Raw genomic sequence first — 19026 nt, forward strand, 5'->3', positions numbered from 1 at the left:
TTTCTGCCATCATCTTCACTAGGTGGGAGCCGTTTGCTAGTGGATGTTGTTGGGAGTTTCTGGGTCTTGGCGCAGGGGGGCAGCGGTTTGCATGGGATAAGTTCTCCCTGCTCTTGGAGGAGGCCTGTGAAGGCTTCGTGGGAAGGAGTCGGGGTCTCAGAGGGCTGCCCATTTTGTGTAGCTTCTGCCGGGCCTCCTGCCACTCAGTCTCTGGCTCCCAAGGGACTCATTCAGTCATTCGTTTATTCACTCATCCACCCATTCCCAGGCTTTTTTTGGACCTACCTCATAAAAGGAACTGCACTAAGTTCAGAGAGTCAAGTGACTACAATTACATCCTAGTGTGATAAACTGCTCAGTTCAGTTCAGTCCTTCAGTGGTGTCCAACTCTGCGACCCCATGGACTGCAGCACGCCAGGCTTCCCTGTCCATCACCAACTCTCAGAGCTTGCTCAAACTCATGTTCATCAAGTTGGTGATGCCATCCAACCATCTCATTCTCTGTCATCCCCTTCTCCTCCTGCCTTCAATCTTTCCAAGGAGTACCTCGCCAGATTTCCTGGGAGACAAAGAAGGCCTCCCAGGAAAAATGACAGCTCCTCTGAACCAAATGGCCTGGAGTGGGCAAGGCTGGGGAGGGGATCTCCAGGCAGAGGACAATATGTAGGAAAGCCTAGAGGAGAAGAAAAGTCCTGGGTGCCTGGGACACTGAAAGCTGCTGAGTGTGTCTGGAGCAGAACACCCAGTACAGGGCTAGAGGAGGCTGAGTCAGATCAGGAAGTGCCCCCAAATGACAGCAAGAAGCTTAGATTTTAGCTGGGAGCCTGGAAGGACTTTGGGCTTGGCAAAGCATGGAGAGGATGCAGACCCTGAGGTCTGTGGGGTCCTGGGAAAGGCAGGAGCCCAGGTAAGAAGATGCTGAAGTGGGCCAGGTGGTGGGTTGATGAGCCGTGCTGGATCCCACATGATTGAGTGTTGGAAGGTAAGATGGGATAGTCGAGGATAATTCCCAGGTTTCCAGGCTAAGTGTCTGGATGAATGGTAGGATCACATGCTGGGAGCACAAGTTTGTGCAGGGAGCTGCTAAGTTATATCTGGCTCTGTCAAGAATGAAGTTCCCATTGGACATCCAGGTGTAGATGTGTAGTCAGCAAGAGAGCACATGGCTGTGGGCTCAGGACAGAGAGGTCTGGTTTGGAAGCCAGCCGAATAATTTTGAGACCTTGGGAGTTGGTGAGGTCACCCCAGGAGAGTGTAAAGAGGGAGAGGAGGTGGGGGCCCCAAGAAACAAAAACATTTAAAGGTCACGGAGGGAAAGAGGAGCTCCTGCAATGGGAGGGAAAGGAGAACCAGAGAGAACAGAGAAGAGCCAGTGAAGCAGAGTGTCTCAGCAGAAATGGTGCACAGTGTCAGATGATGCAGAGGGTCAAGATGGAATGGACCAGAAATTGTGGGATTTGGCAGCAGGATGTGTGCCTCGGCAGTGTTGCTGCAGGATTGAGAGGCATGCTGGGGAAATGGACGTGGAAGTGAGAGAGTGGGGACGGCCACACGTCTTTCAGGAAGCTTGGTTCTGAGGGGAGAAAAGAAAAGACAGTGGGGGTTCGGGAGTGATTTTATTAAGTGCGAGATCTTAAAAGCTGATCGGAAGGGACTGAAGATATGGGCGAGAGAGGGGATAACCTGTAATGTTCCTGGGGAGGAAAAAGGGAACAGTGTTGAGAGAGCAGATAGTACAGTCATTGACTGATCCCTTGTGACTGGGGGGTGGAGGGGGAAAGCGGGGAGGGAGAGAGACAAGCAAGGGAGTAGTCGGATGGCAGGAAAAGAAGGGGGCATTTTGCGGGCTTCTGTTTCCTCTGTGAAGAAGTGCTGTTAGCTGCTGGGAGGGAGGGGGAAAGTGGTGGTTTCAGAGCTTTGAGGAGAGAGGAGATAATTTGGAAAAGCCGCTGTGGGAAATGGGTGGGAAAGGCTGTTAGGGTCTCCTGGAGGATGGCCTGGCAGAGGTGAGGACCCTGCTGAGTACGGAAACACTTGATGAGGAAATAGAGACACAAGGAGCTAAGGCACTTGGTATTTAGTAGGACTGGTCTGAGGTTGTGAGGTTTTCTGTACAGCCCACCCCGCTCCATGGAAACAGGGAAAGAGCTGATGATGGCTCTGAGTTACAGTTATGATCTAGTGAAGTCGGGGCCAGAGGACGGGGCAAGAGAGGTTGATGAGTGGAACCACTATGTGTGGGGGGAATGGGAGGAAGCAGGAGGGTTCTCACAGGATAATTAGAGGGCCAGTGACTGCAGGCTCCTGGGACACCAAAGAACAGACTTAGCATGATTGGGTAAGAGAACTGGCAGAAAAGCAGGTTAGGGTGGGAGAGAGCACTGCTTATCTGAGATTAAAGATGGACCAACTGCAGACAGTGACCTGGTCCAGGATGTGCGTTGGAAGGGACTGGAGCGAAGGCTTTAGAGGCAGGACTTCAAGCCAGTGGGAGGCTGGGTGTTATTGCTGGTTGATGAGGGGGAGTAGAAGTCACCCAGGATGAAGGCAGGATTCGCAATGGAATAGAAGATTGTGAACCAGGTGCCAGCCTCACCACGGTCCCCAAGAGTGGCGAGTGGATGCTGTAAAGAAGGCCAGCAAATGACAGGATGCTCAAGAGATCTTGTAGACATTCCTACCATGGGCAGGAAGAGGCATTAGCATGGACAAAGCTGCTCACTCCACCCTAACCTTGAGGTCTGTGGGGTTTGGGAGAGTGACGTCCTTAGGACACAACTAAAGTTCAGGTAAGGGAAAAAGCAGGTGGGTTAGAGGGTGAAGAAGTTGAGAATGAAGGTACCATGGAAGAGAGCACAGGGGACAGGTTTGGGAGGGAGAGAGGGAATAGGAGGAGGCACAGAGTTTAGGAAAGAGAAAATACTATCAACTGGGTTTATATTTGTATAGAGCGATAAGAAGTGGGACTCTGGAGTCAAGCTATTTGGGTGTGAAATCCTGATCTACCATATACAGCAAATTTCCCAACTTCTTGAGCCTCAGTTATCTCAACTGTAAAATGGGCATATTCATAGTATCTACTTCATAGGATTAGATGAGATAGTCTATATAAGGGTCTCAGTGAGTACCTGGCAAACAGTAAGTTGTTGATGGCTGTCCTGCATTCTCATCAGCTTCATGGTCAGCTTGTGCAGTTATCTGTGCTGGGCCTAGAATGGAGAGGGAAGCTCTTAGCTCCCATCTAGTTTTCAGACATGAAGATGCCTGGCTTCTTTGTTTCGGGGCTGGAAGGAGAGTTTTAGGTGGTACCTGCTGAAACGGGCAGAATGTGACGACTGCTATCGCAGACACACTGCACAGTCAGGTGAAGTTCATGGACGAGGAGGCAGTTGAACTGCCTCCTTTTGGATGAGAGAAGGGACTTCAAAAGATGGGGGCTCAAGAGATAGTGGCAGTTCTCAGAAGGAGGAACCACAAAGTGGACGGATGTGAGGCCACAAGCTGGGTGTCCAGTCAGTTCCTGTGAACGAAGTGGAAGGGAGAAGAAGGAAAAGGAGTCAGGGGTGCGGATCTAGGAGCTTGAATCTTCCTCTATAGCCACTGGGGTCTCCAGAGTGGAGTTCAAGCATGGAATGACATAATCATAATGTTGTTTGGCCAGATAACCCAGAGACCATGTGACATGGAGGGAAAGGAGGAGGAGGCGGGGGATGAGGTGGGTGGCAGGGACAAAGTCTGGGTGAGGAGTAGTGAGGAACTGATCTAGGACAGAGCTTTGGGGACAGATTTAGAAGCTGTCATTGAAGGGGCCAGACAAGACTTGATTACTGCTAGGGGGACCTGCAGGGGCAGGTGGGAGGACAGAGAAAGCAGCTGAGGATGGCTGTGAGGTTTCCAGCCCAGGTGAGTGAGGTTTCCAGCCCAGGTGATTGAAATGCTGACTGTGCCCTTCAGCTTTGAGGAGGAAGATGCTGAGCTCAGCCTTGGACTTGTTGGGTGGAGGAGCCAGCAGGCCCTCCAGGTGGCAGGCAGGAATGCAGTCTGGTGCTAGGAGTGGTGTCTGAGCCGGCTGCGTTGGGGCAGGGGGAGGGGTACAAGATGGAGCTGTGGGTGTGCTGCTTATCCGAGAGAAAGCACAGGAATACCTCCCCCTGCTGCCGCCAGCCCTGCAGGGGCACAAGCATGTCTGCGACAAGGCCCCTGCACTCAAGAAACCCACAGCATTCTAGGAGATCCAGGGCCAGACCTTGGACTGGGCTTCAGGGAGAGGCTGAGAAGGCTCAGAAGTGGTAGCACTTCAGATGAATGTTGAAGATGGAAAAGATCTTAGCAGGCAAAAACCCAACATCCTCTTCCTTGCAGCTGACAGGATTCCCAGTGGCTACCATTTGTGTCAAAATGTATGCAAATGGATGTGCAAGAATATGTATGTGTGAAAATGGATATGTGTACAAAGGCAGAATTGCCAGATGACCCTCCCCATCCCATTGTTCCCTATGAACAGTGGTACAAAGATGAGAGCGTGTGTACAAAAATGTTTTTTGTGTCTGTGTGTGTGTGAGAAAGCATATGTGCTCAGAGGCAAGCGTGGGCAGGTGTGGACAAGAAGAAACTAAAGGAGGTCATCCCTGCTCTGGGACTTCCACTTCTGCCTCTGTTTTATCACCCTTTGCATCCTCTTCAGCCTCCAGGGAAGAAGAGGGCCCTTGGTCTGGCCCTTGAGTTTCTGAGTTCAGGGTCAGGAGCCTCCTGTCTTCTCTTCCCTCAGCTCCCCTGAGGCCATAACCTTCCTCTCAGACTGTGAACTGTTCCAGGTATTAATGGAGTGGGCTGTTGGGCTTTGTGCCACCCCCTTCCTTCTGCATGTGCCCCCGACCACCACTCCACTCCACCAAAGCCGACCCACAGGCCATTCCCTCCCTTGCTGGCTCCGACTTCCTCTTAACTTAGAGAACACTGGGATGGGGAAGGTCGTCTGGCTTTGGGGAGACCAAGTCTTCTAATTCAGGTTTGTGCCAACTCCAGCATGCCTGAGTCTGGCTATCCATTGCCTCCCTGCCAGGGCCTGCCACCCACCACCATGGATGTATAGAGTCTGGATTGTGAGATTTATTCATGAATGATTCTACAGCCAGTGGGAGTGGGCAGGGGAGCATTGGGCATACAGCTTGAGGCTTTGGAATGTTACTATTCCTTCCTTTGTGGACCTCAGTTTTCCTTTTTACAGGTTGGGTACAACTGTGCCCTACTGGCTGCTGATGACTGGGGTGCTTTTAATACTCGAAAGTTGTGTTGGTTTGCTCATCCAGGAAGTACCTCAGGAGTCCTGGCGTCAGGAGGATGAGTCCCCTTGAAACCTCTTTGCAACCTTCTTGTCTCTGGGGCGGGGGCTGCACCAGCTGTGGCAGGCTTACCTCCCCAGTGTGATGCAAAGATGCCAGAAAGGTTTGTCCACCTCCCCACATTCTGCAGAGGTGCCTAAACTCGCAAGAGGTCTGACTCAGGAGTTCCACTGACCTCTCTGAATTTGGGGTCTGCTCCTTCCTAACTGTGTGGACTTGGGCAGATACTGCTCTCTGAGTCTCAGTGTCATCATCTATAAAATACAGATGATAGCAGCCACATTAGTCCTGGTGTGAGGAATAAATTAAGTAATGCATTGAAAGCACCAAATATTAGCAAGTGCTTGATATACAAGTTTTGGGGTCTTTTTGAATAGAGTGTTTTCAGTCACCAAGGAGTCCCCAGTGAAAATGCCCAGGGACATTAAGGAATCACTTGAGATGCTTCTGATCACTAGGACTGGAGGAGAAGAGGCCAGAAAGGTGTGGAGGCTGTTGCCAACTTCCCCTGGCTGGACCAGTGCGGTTGGGCTGGCAGGCACACCGAGAGCTGTCCATGGTGCTGAACATCATTTTTTTTTTTTTTTTTTTGCTCTCACCCGGCCCAGCCTTCAGAAATCTGTGCAATCGTCTGGCAAAGAGTAAGGAACATAGTGTACACGGCCAAGGTCAGTTCCCAAAGCCCAGCTCCGATTACTGCTTCCAGGAGCACTTTATGACCTCATCCGTCTAGGCCCCCAGGAGCCCACCTTTTCAGATGCCTGGGCTGCCTGAGATGGTTTCTTACATCATTGCCCAACATGTCTTCTGTCTAAACCTTGTCCTCTGATTGGACCATGAGCTCCCTGAGATCAGGGCATCTCTGTTGAGAGAAATAGATTCTGCCATCCAGTTGTCCAGGGAATATTTTGGGCCCTGACTTCCACCACTGGCTACTTGAACCATTATAAGTTCCCTTCCACCACCCCAATAGATGCTTTGCTTTGACTCTTCCCTGGAAGATTTCACCTACCTCCCTAACCTCTTTCCTGTTGACTTGAATTACTTATTTACTCATTTAAAAATATGGGCTAGGCATAGGGCAGAGCATTTTACAAATATCAATTCATTTCACTCTTAAAAAAGTTCCACTAGTTCGTTAAAATTATCCTCATGGAGCAGATGAGGACACTGAGGCTTAGAGAGATTAAATGACATACTAGTAAATGATGGAACCAGGAATCAAGTTCAAGTTGGTTGGCCTAAGAGCCTGTACTTCTTGTGGTAACATTATGCTGCCCTTTGAGTTTCTCTTTGATGCTCCAGAACAGTGGTGTGTGGGAAGAAGTGCTCTAGTATTCTGACCCCAGCCCAGATCAGGCACCAGAAATATCCCTTAGCATCTGGAAACTCATGATTGAAACAATTAGTCAGAATGCAAGGAAATGGGTGTTTTTGCCTTGTGTAATTTGGTTTTATGAAGATCACTAAATGCAAACATTCTCCTGTTAATTACTGCCTCAAATTTGGGCTGTAATTGAGAGAACTAGAGCTTGGAGAGTGTAGAAACCGCTGGAGTGGCAGGCCTACCCGAGTCAGCATTCCCAGCCGCCTTGCACCCGCTCTGTTAATTTTAGAAACTCTTCCAGTCTGGGTATATTATTAGCTTTATGTACAGAGGGCCACAGGGCCCTCCATGGCCTCTATGTCACAATTTTTTGTTTTGTTTTTCCCAAGAGATTAAGTAAAAGGAACAATGACCATGTGTATATAGGGGTGTTTGCACACTGCCTGTGTGAAAGGGGATACCTGTGTATGGCACTAATGAGTTGTCAGCAGCTGTTTTTGAATGAGTTCATGAGGCTGAATGAAGCATGTACACAGCTTGAGAGCAGCATAGAAGCTGAAACCACTCTCGCAGGGCCCACGAGTCATTAGCAGGATGCTCCGTGTGCTGTGGAGTGGGTGTGAAGGCTGGGGTGGGTTTTCCCAGGTGGCATAAGGAGAGTGGGGCTGATGGAAGGGTGGTGGGCTGAGGGGCAGGGAAGGAGATAAAGTTGACCTCTTGGCACCAGACTTAGAATGAAAAGCCTTAGCCCAGTGAAGCTCTGACTTGAAGTCTCATCTTGAGCCCTGAAGAACGTGGCTTTCAAAGGAGCGGCCAGAAGCTGTCTTTTGGGAAGCTGCACCCGCCTGGGCTGTGTGACATGGGACGGCCGTCTCGCCCTCCTTCCCTGAAGCAGGCCCTGCCCTCTTCTTGACTCATAGCACCATTTTGAATCTGACAAAGAAAACAAGTTGCTGTGGAGTAATTTTTTTTTCAAACTTTGACCTTGTTACGCAGGGCCACTTTGGTTTTGTCCTGCTGTCTCCACTCTCTTCCTCCCGGCTTCCCTGCCATAGAGAATTAAAGATGGCTGAACTGTTATTTCTCTTGGGAGAAGATAGGCTATGTCTGCCCAACATAATACCTTTATCTGCCATTGTGTAACTGTCTAAATTACTAGCAGAGAGAAAAGCTCTGCAGTGCAAGTTTTTTGTTTTAGGGCCAGCTCTGGAGTGGCTGCTTCTTGGGCAGGTCACGCCTCTAGACATAGGGTCTGTGCTTACCTGTGCTGTCTTCATACTCTCTGCTGCTGCTGCTGCTAAGTCGCCTCAGTCGTGTCCGACTCTGTGTGACCCCATATATGGCAGCTAACCAGGCTCCCTTGTCCCTGGGATTCTCCAGGCAAGAACACTGGAGTGGGTTGCCATTTCCTTCTCCAATGCATGAAAGTGAAAAGTGAAAGTGAAGTCACTCAGTCGTGTCCAACTCTTCGTGACCCCATGGCCTGCAGCCTACCAGGCTCCTCCACCCATGGGATTTTCCAGGCAAGAGTACTGGAGTGGGGTGCCATTGCCTTCTCCACTTCATACTCTCTAGGGGCCCTTTTTGGGCCAGGTAGGAGACCTGTGAGTTAGTTTTTACCTCCTCATATTGCTTAACCTTTCAGAGGCTTCACCCTGAGGGTCCCTCCCTACCTCCCCCAGGAAGTATTAGCAGTTGCTTTGAGGCCTTGGGAGAAGTGATGCTGGAAGCCCCCCTGGTCTCATTCCATCGCATTGAGTAGTACTTGAAATCCCCCATTAACACTGCCTACCACTTTGCTGTACACCTGAAAGGAACACAACATCAACTCTCATAAAATTAAAAAAAATTTTTTATCACAAAAACTTCCAGTTAACTGAAACAGTGTATGTACCTTCTACCAAATAATGTTTAAAGGAAACTTTTTAAGAAAAAAAATGAGAAAATATTTGTAATCGTTTATTGTGATTAATGATTGTGCAATCTGTGTTTATTTAAATGTGTACTTGAACATGAAAAATATCTACTTTGCTAAGTATAAATTATTTGTTGGAAAAAATGAAATTGTTGAAATATATTAAAAAAAAAAACAACCTGCCTGCATTTGAAGATATCACTGACCTTCCCGACCACTGTGTTAGAAGCAAACCTCTAGGGGAGAGAGATGGTCAGAGGTTTTCTGACTGTAGGGAATAGACTAATGGGAGACCTGCCCCCCAGCACCAACCCTGAGAGCCAGTGTGGGAGAAGGCCAGATCCGAATTATAGGACTGGGTGTGCAGACCTCGTTGCACAGTGGGGAAACTCAGGCCCAGATGGGGAGGGCTCCGGCCTGATGTCAGACAGTGTTAGTGACAGAGCTGGGACTGGATCCCACGCCCACAGTCTCCCAGACTCCTGCTGTGCGTCTGGTCCTCCCCTGTTCTCTGGTCACGGTCTGTGGCATGTCTGACTGCCAGCCTGTCTCAAGCCACAGTTGACCATCAGGGAGGATGGAGCAGCCTGGCCTGAGCCTGGGGATGGTGCGGGGTGAACTACTTCTGCTGCTAAAACAGCCTCTCACCTCTCTCTGGATGTCATTATTTAGTTTGCTTCTCAGCCTCTCACTGGGGTATAGGGATTGGAGTAGGAGGCTTGTCATTGGGGAGTTCATGGAGAGGCAGGCAGAAAGCATCCCTAAGGATGACTAAGAAAGAGCCTCTCGCTATGCCAGTCACTAAATCTTGCCCTGGTACCCATGCGCCTATCTCCTGCAGGATTTTGGAAGCTCTCAAGACTTCTCTCTCTACCCTTGCTCTCTTTGAGCTTTCTTTTGGGGTCTGTCATTCATTCCCTCTCTCCTCCTATAACTGACCGGTGTGTCTCTGGGCAGATTTTACTGGGACCTGACCATGCTGCTGCTGATGGTAGGAAACCTGATCATCATTCCCGTGGGCATCACCTTCTTCAAGGATGAGAACACCACACCATGGATTGTCTTCAATGTGGTGTCGGACACGTTCTTCCTCATCGACTTGGTCCTCAACTTCCGCACAGGGATCGTGGTGGAGGACAACACAGAGATCATCCTTGACCCGCAGCGGATTAAGATGAAGTACCTAAAGAGCTGGTTCGTGGTGGATTTCATCTCCTCCATCCCTGTGGACTACATCTTCCTCATTGTGGAGACACGCATCGACTCGGAGGTCTACAAGACTGCCCGGGCCCTGCGCATTGTCCGGTTCACCAAGATCCTCAGCCTCCTGCGCCTCTTGCGTCTCTCCCGCCTCATTCGATATATTCACCAGTGGGAAGAGGTGAGTGTTCAGATCCAAACCTCTTCGGGGGAGAGGTACCTCCCCGCCCTGAGGGGAGTGATGGGTCAGCAAATAGTTGGATGTGGGCTGTCGGATTGTAGTAGGCACATCTCCTCCAAGAGCACAAATATTAGTAATTTCTTGACTTCTTACCATGTGCTAGATACTACACAAATCACTTTACAGGCAGTATCCCATTTAAGTTTCAAGCATGGAAGGTACCAAATAGGTACATGTAAGTACTCATTTTTCACATGAGGAAATACAGAAAGATGAAGGGATTTAGATAAGGGATTTATGAAGGGATTTATATAATGTCACAGAATTATTAATTGGTAAACCTAAACTCCATAGCTTGTACCGTTAATCACTGCACTTTATTGTGGGGTCTGAAAACTCATAAGCCTGGCAGAACATATGAAAATGGCCATTTGAAGGACAATAGGGAGTGTGGTGGACTGGGGAAAACTGGAGAGCATATCTTCCATCTGTATCAGGCACTTCTGCTCATTTCTGGCCACTGCAGCCAAATGGTATGGGCCCAGGTTTCTAGATCTACAGATCTATCAGAAGAAACAGAAATGGGGATTTTGGTGCAAATTTTGTTGACAACTATCTTAGATTGGGCTCTTCTGGTGCAGACCTTCAGGTGAGGATTTGTATAAGGTGATTTTTGTGTGTGTGTGGGGAGAAAGTGTTTCTAGGAAAATCTGGTAAGAGATTGGAGAAAAGGGACAGGGGAAGGAAGGAAAGGAATAGAGAGGAAAGAAGGAAGCCAAACAAGGCTGACACCAAGCTCAGTCTCAGGGGACACTCTCTGACAGGACACAGCACACCTCAAGACCTCAACTTGCAGGCAGCAGAAGCGGTGGCAGAGGATGAGGGGGTTGGATGGCATCATCGACTCGATGGACATGCATTTAAGCAAACTTTGGGAGATGACGAAGGACAGGGAAGCCTGGCATGCTGCAGTCCGTGGGGTCCCAGAATCAGACGTGACTTAGTGACTGAACTTGCCTGGGACTTGTCCCAATCAGGGCAAAGGAGCTGGGCGTTTTATATCCCTTCACCAGTCAGTCACAGGTTCAGGGCACTGACAGCCCTCAGCGCCAGCAGGCAAAGTGGTTTCCTGGAGCCAGACCTCTGATAAAGAGCTTTGAGTGCTGGCTGTAGGGAATGCAGGCCTGGTGCGTTTCTGGAGACATGTGAGCACAAGCTGTAAAGGGCTGCTAGGGGCCCTGGGCAGAGCACTGGCTGTAGAGACTAAATAAAAATTGTAAAAGAGCGAAGTGGCCAAAACCATCCCGAACAAACCTAACTCATCTGTGGGCTGAATGCAGCCATCTATGGGAGCAAGAGAGGGCTATAGGCTGGCAGCAGCAGGCAGGCCAGCCTGGAGGTACCAGGCTCAGGGTCCAGCATGGGCCCCCACCTGGGGAAGCTTCTGCAGAGGGCCATGTCTTGCCATGGCTCACTGTTAGGCTCCTAGTCTTTGGAACCTCTGTGTGATTGGACGTAAGTGCCATGCCCAGGACAGCAAGCCCCTCCCCGTGCCCACTCCCTGCAGCAGCCTGGGCCGTGGGCAGCAGTGCCCATGGCTGATAGTCAGGGCACTGGCAGATTGAGGTCAGAGGTGTCATGAACACCTGTGCTGCAGAAGTGCCTACACCAGCCGGGCAGAATCCCTTCATGACAGGCATTCTCTTTGGGCTGAAAAGTTTGCATGATTTCTGCTGATAGAAGAAGCAATGGCTTGTCCAAGGTCACACAGCAGACCTCTAGCAGAGCCGGATCAGGTCCAGTTAGCGCTTTTGGCTCCCAGCATTGTGGTCCTCGTCCCTACAGAGCGTGGTGAAATGCGTGTGGGCTTTGGGGTTAGGATTAATTAGACCTGAATTAAAATCCTGGCTGACTAAGAGGCAGCCTTACCCCCGAGCCTCAGTCTCTTATCTGCAAAGTGGGAGTAAGTCATCCCTTCCTCAGTGGATTGTTGCGAGGATTAAAAGAGATAACGTTTGCAAAACCGTTGGTGTGAAGCCAGGTACAGAGAACTGTTTAATAGACGCCCCTCCCCACTCAATTTTCTTGTAACCCCCCTGCTTCTATAGGGTCTTTATTCTTCTTAAAGACTTTCTGTCCATGGTTTATTTGGTTCCTCACACCTGGCTGACGAGCTCAGCAGGGCGGGATTTATTATCCATATTTGTCAGAGGAAACCGAGGGTGAGGGGGTCAGCTGCCCAGTGGCAGGATTTTGACCCAGGTCTCCTGACTCCGGTTTCCTGCCCTTCCCACGTTCTCAGGTAGCCTGAAAGGAGGCTGACTGGGTCTGTTACCACTCCCTCTGTTGGAAGAGACTCCCCGCTCAGACTGGGGAGGCAGGCAGTGGAGGGGAGGAGTGTGGGGTGAGTTCTTTGGGAAGTTTGGGTTTGAGGAACCTGGGGGACATGGTGCAGAGAGGGGTTAGCATGTGGGTCTGAACTCAGGGCTAAGAGGGGACAGTGCCTGGCAGGGGGGTCAGGGTAGTGGTGGCCAGGGCAGCTCTGAGTGGCTGCTGAGGGAAGATGGAGGTGAACCTCCTGGAATGCCCTGATGGGCTTATCTCTTGGTTTCTGTCCCAGGTGGAAATTCAGAACCATGTGGGGCCCCTCAGTCCCCAAGAAACCCCAGAAGTTCTGTGTGTCTTGAAATTACCGCTAGTCTGCAGATTAAAAGCAAAGGAATCAGGACTTCCCCGGCGGCCCAGTAGTTAAAATTCTACACTCCCAGTGCAGAGATGAAGGGGGTGTGGTTCGTCCTCTGGTCAGGGAACTAAGATTCCACATGTGGAATATGGGGGAAAACAAAGTAGAGGCGTCGCTCTTTCCCTTCTCTGACATCAGTGCATGTCTCCAGGCCCCAGACCCCTGGGGGCGAACCTTGCTCCTCACCTATGCCTGGGCCCTGGGGACCATGTATTCTGGGGAGAGCTGGCTGAGTTGCCAGTGGCTGGGCAGGGTGGGCCCGTGGCCTGTTTCCCCTCTGGGCTAGGCAGCCTCTCACCCTGAACAAAGGCCCCAGGACGGGGTTGGAACTGGACAACGTTACCCCCTCTCATGGGCAGGAAGGGAGATCCTGGGAGGCCAGATGGAAGACTCCCTGCCCCCCCATCCATACACACACCCTTATCTTGCCGACCAGCTGGGAAGGAAATTACTTTGAGTTGGTGGCTGCCGGGCACACTGTCTAGCCAAGGGCTCCCACTAAACCCCTGGGATTGGATTGGGGTTTCCCAGCTGGCCCTGGGAGCCCTGATTCCAGGTTCTCAGTAGCCTACCCAAGTCCTGGGGCTGTTTCCAGTTTCACTTTGGCTGGGAGGAAGCGGCAGGGAGACCCTCTGAGGCCTCCAATCTCAGGCTGAGCTGAGGAAGGAGGTATTTCACAGGGAAGACTCGGCTCTGTCTCCTCCGCGGACTGTGACTTCACGCATCTCTTTCCTTCTTTGGACTTCAGTTTCCCCACCTGTCACATGTGCTCCGATGTTCCCGGAGGCTGGGCCTCAGGCCCCCTCCAACCTCCCTGGGCGAGGATCACGTTAGCTGGTCGTCCTGAGGACACAGTCGTGGCCCTGGGTGGGGGCTGGGGAGTTGGCCTCCTGTGGGGAGGGAAAAGCTGCTGAGAGGCTGGGCTCCCGACCCTCAGCCTTCAGATCCCTCCCCGAGCCCAGCCCAGCCCAGCGCAGGCCAACCTCCCGTCCAGAGGTCCTGAATGTTAGTATAGCTGCTCTTAGGAGTCAGGGCAGGTGGAGGGGCTTGGCAGGCGCAGGTGATTGTCTCCGAGGATGCCAGCCTCTGCCTCTATCCTGGGTGGCTCTTAGGAGTCAGGGCAGGTGGAGGGGCTTGGCAGGTGCAGGCGGTTGTCTCCGAGGGTGCCAGCCTCTGCCTCCATCCTGGGTGGCTCTTAGGAGTCAGGGCAGGTGGAGGGGCTTGGCAGGCGTGGGCGATTGTCTCCGAGGATGCCAGCCTCTGCCTCCATCCTGGGTGATCTAGGTCAGCATCTTCCTCCCAAACCTCTCCCAGCCAAGCCTCTTCCCTCCCTCCGAGGTGAGAGCTTGTTATAGGCACAGAGGCTATTGTTAGAAACCATGGTTACCCCCTTCAGACGTTCCCCTGCAGGGCCCAGCACCCCAGTGACCCATCCCAGAAGCCTCTTCTTTCCCTCGGCAGCATCTTGGAGTGGTGGGAGGGGCTGGAAGCAGAAGGTCAGGCTGGGGCGTGTAAACCCTGATAAATATCTTCTCCTTTTGGGGCTCAATTTTTCTACCTCTCTCAGAATTGGGAGTTCAGGATGACCCAGAAGCATGGTCCTGGGGGGTGGGAGTGGGTCTTCTCTACAAGCCCCAGGAAGGGACCTAGCATGATGCTTAGCTCAGCCACCTCCATTTGGTACCCAGGAAACACACACACACACACCAACCACTCTCTCTGGCCCTGGACTGCTGTCCTTAATGTGGTCATTTGTTCCAGAGACACAGGGAGAAGGTTTTTCCTCTTCCCTAGGAGGAAATGAGTCTCGGGAGGGAACTCAACCAAGAAGAGGCCTTGGCAGAAACTCCAGTTTCTGGTCTCTCCCCAGGACTGAGGAAATCAGCTCTTTGTTTTGAGGGCTGGGAAAAAGACAGAAGGAAAGGAACTACCAAGACAGCCCTGGGAGCTGGCATGAGGAAACTGAGGCTCAGAGCAGAGAAGGCACTTGGCCACTGTGGGAGGCGGTGGGAGACACATGCTGCCCTGTGGTCCAGAAGATGCAGAAGGGCGCAGGAGTAGGAGCATCCCTTGAGTGCCATGCTAGGCTTGGAGAGGGAATTGCCCAGGCCACCTGCCTAGCAAGCCTTGTGGGGCCCTCAAAATGAAGACACTCAACCCCTGGAGTCAGAACTAACATCATAAAAAGGGGTTTTAATGAGGTATAAAGAGCAAGACAAATATTTGCACAGTGCAGCTGACTTGCAGGTGGCCTGTGGCCCCAGCTCACAGTGGGGACACATGAGTGTTTAGCAACCTCTCCCAGCAACGTTCAGCCTTGCTCTCAGGAACCACACCTGGGTGCTGTGGAGTGTTGGGGGAGGGGTGAGTGTACACTATCTGGGGTCTCCTCTTAGACTGAATGGAAGTGCCCACCCCCAGCTCTTTGCAGAAAGCTCAGACTTTGCATGTTGGTGCCCCTAGCTTACTGTGTGAGAGCCATCCACAGTACCCCTCACACCACCAAAACTCTCACTACCCACCCCTGCTGGACCTCCTAGCACCTGCACCCTTCAGCCAATACGAGGCACACTGCCTCCACCACCACCACCACACTCTCTTATGAGGATACGTGAGTCTGTGCCACGTGAAGGAAAAAGCACCTTTTTCCTTCCTGCAAAGGCAAGTTCCTTGTGGGCTGTGTCTGCTCAGGGTGTGCATGCTCAGCTGCTCAGTCGTGTCTGACTCTTTGCGACCCCATGGACTGCAGCCTGCCAGGTTCCTCTGTCCATGGGATTCTCTAGGCAAGGATACTGGAGTGGGTAGCCATTCCTTCTCCAGGGGATCTTCGCAACCCAGGGATCAAACCTGGGTCTCCTGCATTGCAGGCAGATTCTTTACTGTCTGAGCCACCAGAGAAGCCCAGAGTGGGGCCTTTTTCAAATGCCACTGTGTACCCTCATGGCACCTGTGGTCCCTATCATCCCCATCACTGTCTTCCTCACCTTCGCCTTTGTCACTTAAGCACTTCTCAGTTCCGGAGACCCTGCCACTTGTCCTGCATACTCATTGCTGAGATCATGATAAAGGCAAGATTAGACAGGGACCTGATCTTGGAAGAAAATTAGTTACAAAGAAAAGAAAAACCAGGATGATAGAAAAAGGAAAGACATTGCATTAAAATGTGCCAACCTTGATCTGGTCTTTAAGACCCAAAGTAAGACATAGGAGGAAGCCATTATCATAGGCTGTAGAGTCTGGGATGTTTTCTAAAATTGATCCAAGGCTTTCTTCAGTGCAGTATATGGTTCAGGCTATTAGAACAAGATACCACAGGCTGATGGGCTTAGACAACAAATACTTATTTTTCACAGTTCTGGAAGCTGGAAGGATATTAGAATGCTGTCGTAGTCAAGTTGTGGTAAGGGCCCACTTCCTGGTTTATAGATAACCATGCTCTTTCTGTGTCCTCAGGTGGCCATATATTGTTTCGTATGTCTCTTCTTAAAAAGGCACTAACTCCATTCATGGGGATCCCATCCTTATGACCAAATCCTCTCCCAAAGGCTCCACTTCCTAATACCATCACATTGAGGTTTAGGGCTTCAATGTATGGATTTTGGAGAGACAAATATTCAGTTCATAAGAGTCAGAAATGAAGGAACTTAATAATAATGATTCTCTCCCCGCTCCACCTCCTATGTATTTCTGTATGGCCCAGAGCACTTTCTTAGCCAGTTTAATTTCTTGAACAACCCTGAGAAGTGAGGGCAGATATACAGCTTTATTGTAGTTGAGGGGAAGTTGAGGGGTGGTGGGTGGTGAGAACAGATGCTAGCCATCTCTGAGACTAGGTGGTTCCATGTCACTCCCCCTCCCCCTCCCCGCAGAGTAGGGGAGGTGGTGTCACCTTTATCAACCAAGACTGTGAAAGGTTAGTGAGTCCAAGGTCATGGAGCTACTGAGTTTACCTAAGCAGGTACTGAAGAGACATAAGTGGAATATTCCCTTGGAGCTGCATCTGGGGCGCTGGTCCTCAGGAGCTGCCTGCCCTGCCTGGTCTCTAGTACCCACCTCTCCTTACACAGGGATATGTCAGCTTAGTCAGGCAACGGCATGCTGACAGCCCTGGGGCTGGAATATGGGCCCCACTGGGGCTAGGCTGCTGGGCACACAGCTCTGTCTATGGTATTACACTGTGTGCCAGGCTTCCAGGATGAAACACCTGAGGTCCAGCTTGCAGTGTGGATCGGGCCACATCACTTGGTCACTTTGGGTTTGAATTGTAGGGTTTCCCTGGTGGCCCAGATGGTTAAGAATCTTCTTACAATGCAGGAGACCTGAGTTCAATCCCCTGACTCAGGAAGATCCGCTGGAGAATGGAATGGCAACCCACTCCAGTATTCTTGCCGGGGAAATCCCATGGACAGAGGAGTCTGGGGGGCTACAGTCCATGGGGTCACAAAGAGTCATACACAACTGAGTGACTAACATTTTCACTTTATTTACAAAATGGAGTTACTGAAAACCACCCTTTCTGCCCTGGACCAGTCTAAGAATTTTCAGGTAGCCCTGGGTTCCAATCTGCCTCTTCTGTTGCCACCATGACTGAGGGCAAGTCCCTTTACTTCTCTGAGCCTGGGTGTAAATGGGTTAACATCTTCAGCAAAGTGTTGTTGTGAGTTTGAAAGAGATGATGAATGAGGGACTGGGTGCCTCCCGGCAGGTACAGTGTTACTGTCCCTCTGTCCCAGGGATGTAAGGGGCGACGGGACAAGCTAGAGCTGCCATGCTTCATGAAACTGTCCAAGGTCTGTTTCGTCTTTTCAGCTGGTACATCCAGAGTCATGCTACTAAGGGGGCCACAGGTGGGCATAACCCAGGGGGTGATGGACCAGACATATTCATCTTCGGTTTTTCCAGACCAAGACCCAGGCTAAGCCCACATTTCAGAAGGGGAAACTAAGAGGCTTCCCTGGTAGCTCAGTGGTAAAGAATCCACCTGCCTATGCAGTAGACACAGGTTTGATCCCCGGTCTGGAAAGATACCACATGCTGTGGAGCCACTAAGGCCGTGCCCTGCATCTCTATGAGCCTGTGCCCTAGAGCCCGGGGGCCACAACCACTGAGCCTATGCGCTGCAGCGGCCGGAGCCCGTGCGCCTGGAGCCTGCGCTCCGCAACAAGAGAAGCCGCTGCAGCAAGAAGCCCGAGTGCCACAACTGGAGAGGAGCCCCCGCTCGTCACAACTAGAGAGAAAAGCCCGCACAGCAACGAAGACCCACCACAGCCGAAAAGAATAATACTTTTTTTAAAAAAAGAAAGCAAAACTAAGGTCTCAAGTATCAGAATATCCTACCACCAGCTATGGGGCTGTTACTAAAAGACCACTAGCCAGGGGTTGAAATATCTAGAGTCTGTTTCTTGAGGTCTCAGTTTCCCCCATCTGAAATGGACTTGAACTAGCTCTCTGTGGCACTTGACAAGTCTCCAGTTTTTGCCCAAAGCCCCTCTCCAGGAAGGCTGTCTACCTGGGAGTCACATGGAGGGACCAGAACTCTGGGTGGGGCACCCCCAAAGTCTCCCAGGCCAGAGGCAAGGTCAGAACTTCCAGAAGCTACCCTCTAGACTTCCTTCCACCTCTGTCCCCTCACCATCCTGTCTCCAGGATGACCCCTGCTGAAAATGGGCCAAGAGGCAGCTCTGGGAGGAGGGGATGGGGCAGGGGTGCTGGAATGTGCTCCTCGGGCCTGCCCAGCCACACTTCAGCCCCTCACTTTGGAGCCACAGGAATAGAGATGGATGGGTGGCCATCCACCTGGGGATGGCCTGGGGCCCCTCTGGGGGCTGAGGTGGGCTGGCGTTGAGGCTGACGTGGGCTGGGGTTGAGGCTGCTGTATTTTATTAAACTGTACAGGAAAGTATTACTCCTCATACATATTAACTCATCAGAAGGATTAATTATTAACAACTTATCAATTTATAATGGTTTGCAATTTATTGAATACTTCCATACCTAGTACTAAGCACTTTATATGTATAATTTAATCTTTTTGACAACCCACTCAAAGTTAAGAAGTTATATTGCATTTTCCAGATGAGGCAAAAAGGATCAGAGAGGTTCAGGGACTTTCTCAAGGTCACACAGCTAGGAAGCGGGCAGGAGTGGGGTCTGGGATCAAGGACTGTGGGAACTTGGAGCCTGTGTGTTGATATGGCTCCCCCTCAGTTCCATGGCTGCCTTAGGCAGAGCCCGCTTTCCCTGGGGTCTACTGAGAGACTAGTGATGGATTTAGGGAAATACCATTTGCCTGGCCTGACCACACACGGTGGTCCCCTG

The 19026-nt window shown here is 51.1% G+C and overlaps 1 protein-coding gene across 2 annotated transcripts in view; it reads left to right on the plus strand.

Moving 5' to 3' along the window:
- HCN4 (hyperpolarization activated cyclic nucleotide gated potassium channel 4) overlaps window positions 1-19026 on the plus strand; it is a 44038-nt gene that overhangs the window by 15271 nt on the left and 9741 nt on the right. For both annotated transcript variants that reach the window (XM_044925347.2, XM_025296179.3), the window contains exon 2: window positions 9542-9965. In XM_044925347.2, coding sequence (XP_044781282.2) covers window positions 9542-9965 — 424 coding nt within the window. The remainder of the gene's footprint in view (window positions 1-9541; window positions 9966-19026) is intronic.

This window comes from Bubalus bubalis, chromosome 11 (assembly GCF_019923935.1).
Source record: "Bubalus bubalis isolate 160015118507 breed Murrah chromosome 11, NDDB_SH_1, whole genome shotgun sequence".
Lineage (NCBI taxonomy): Eukaryota > Metazoa > Chordata > Mammalia > Artiodactyla > Bovidae > Bubalus > Bubalus bubalis.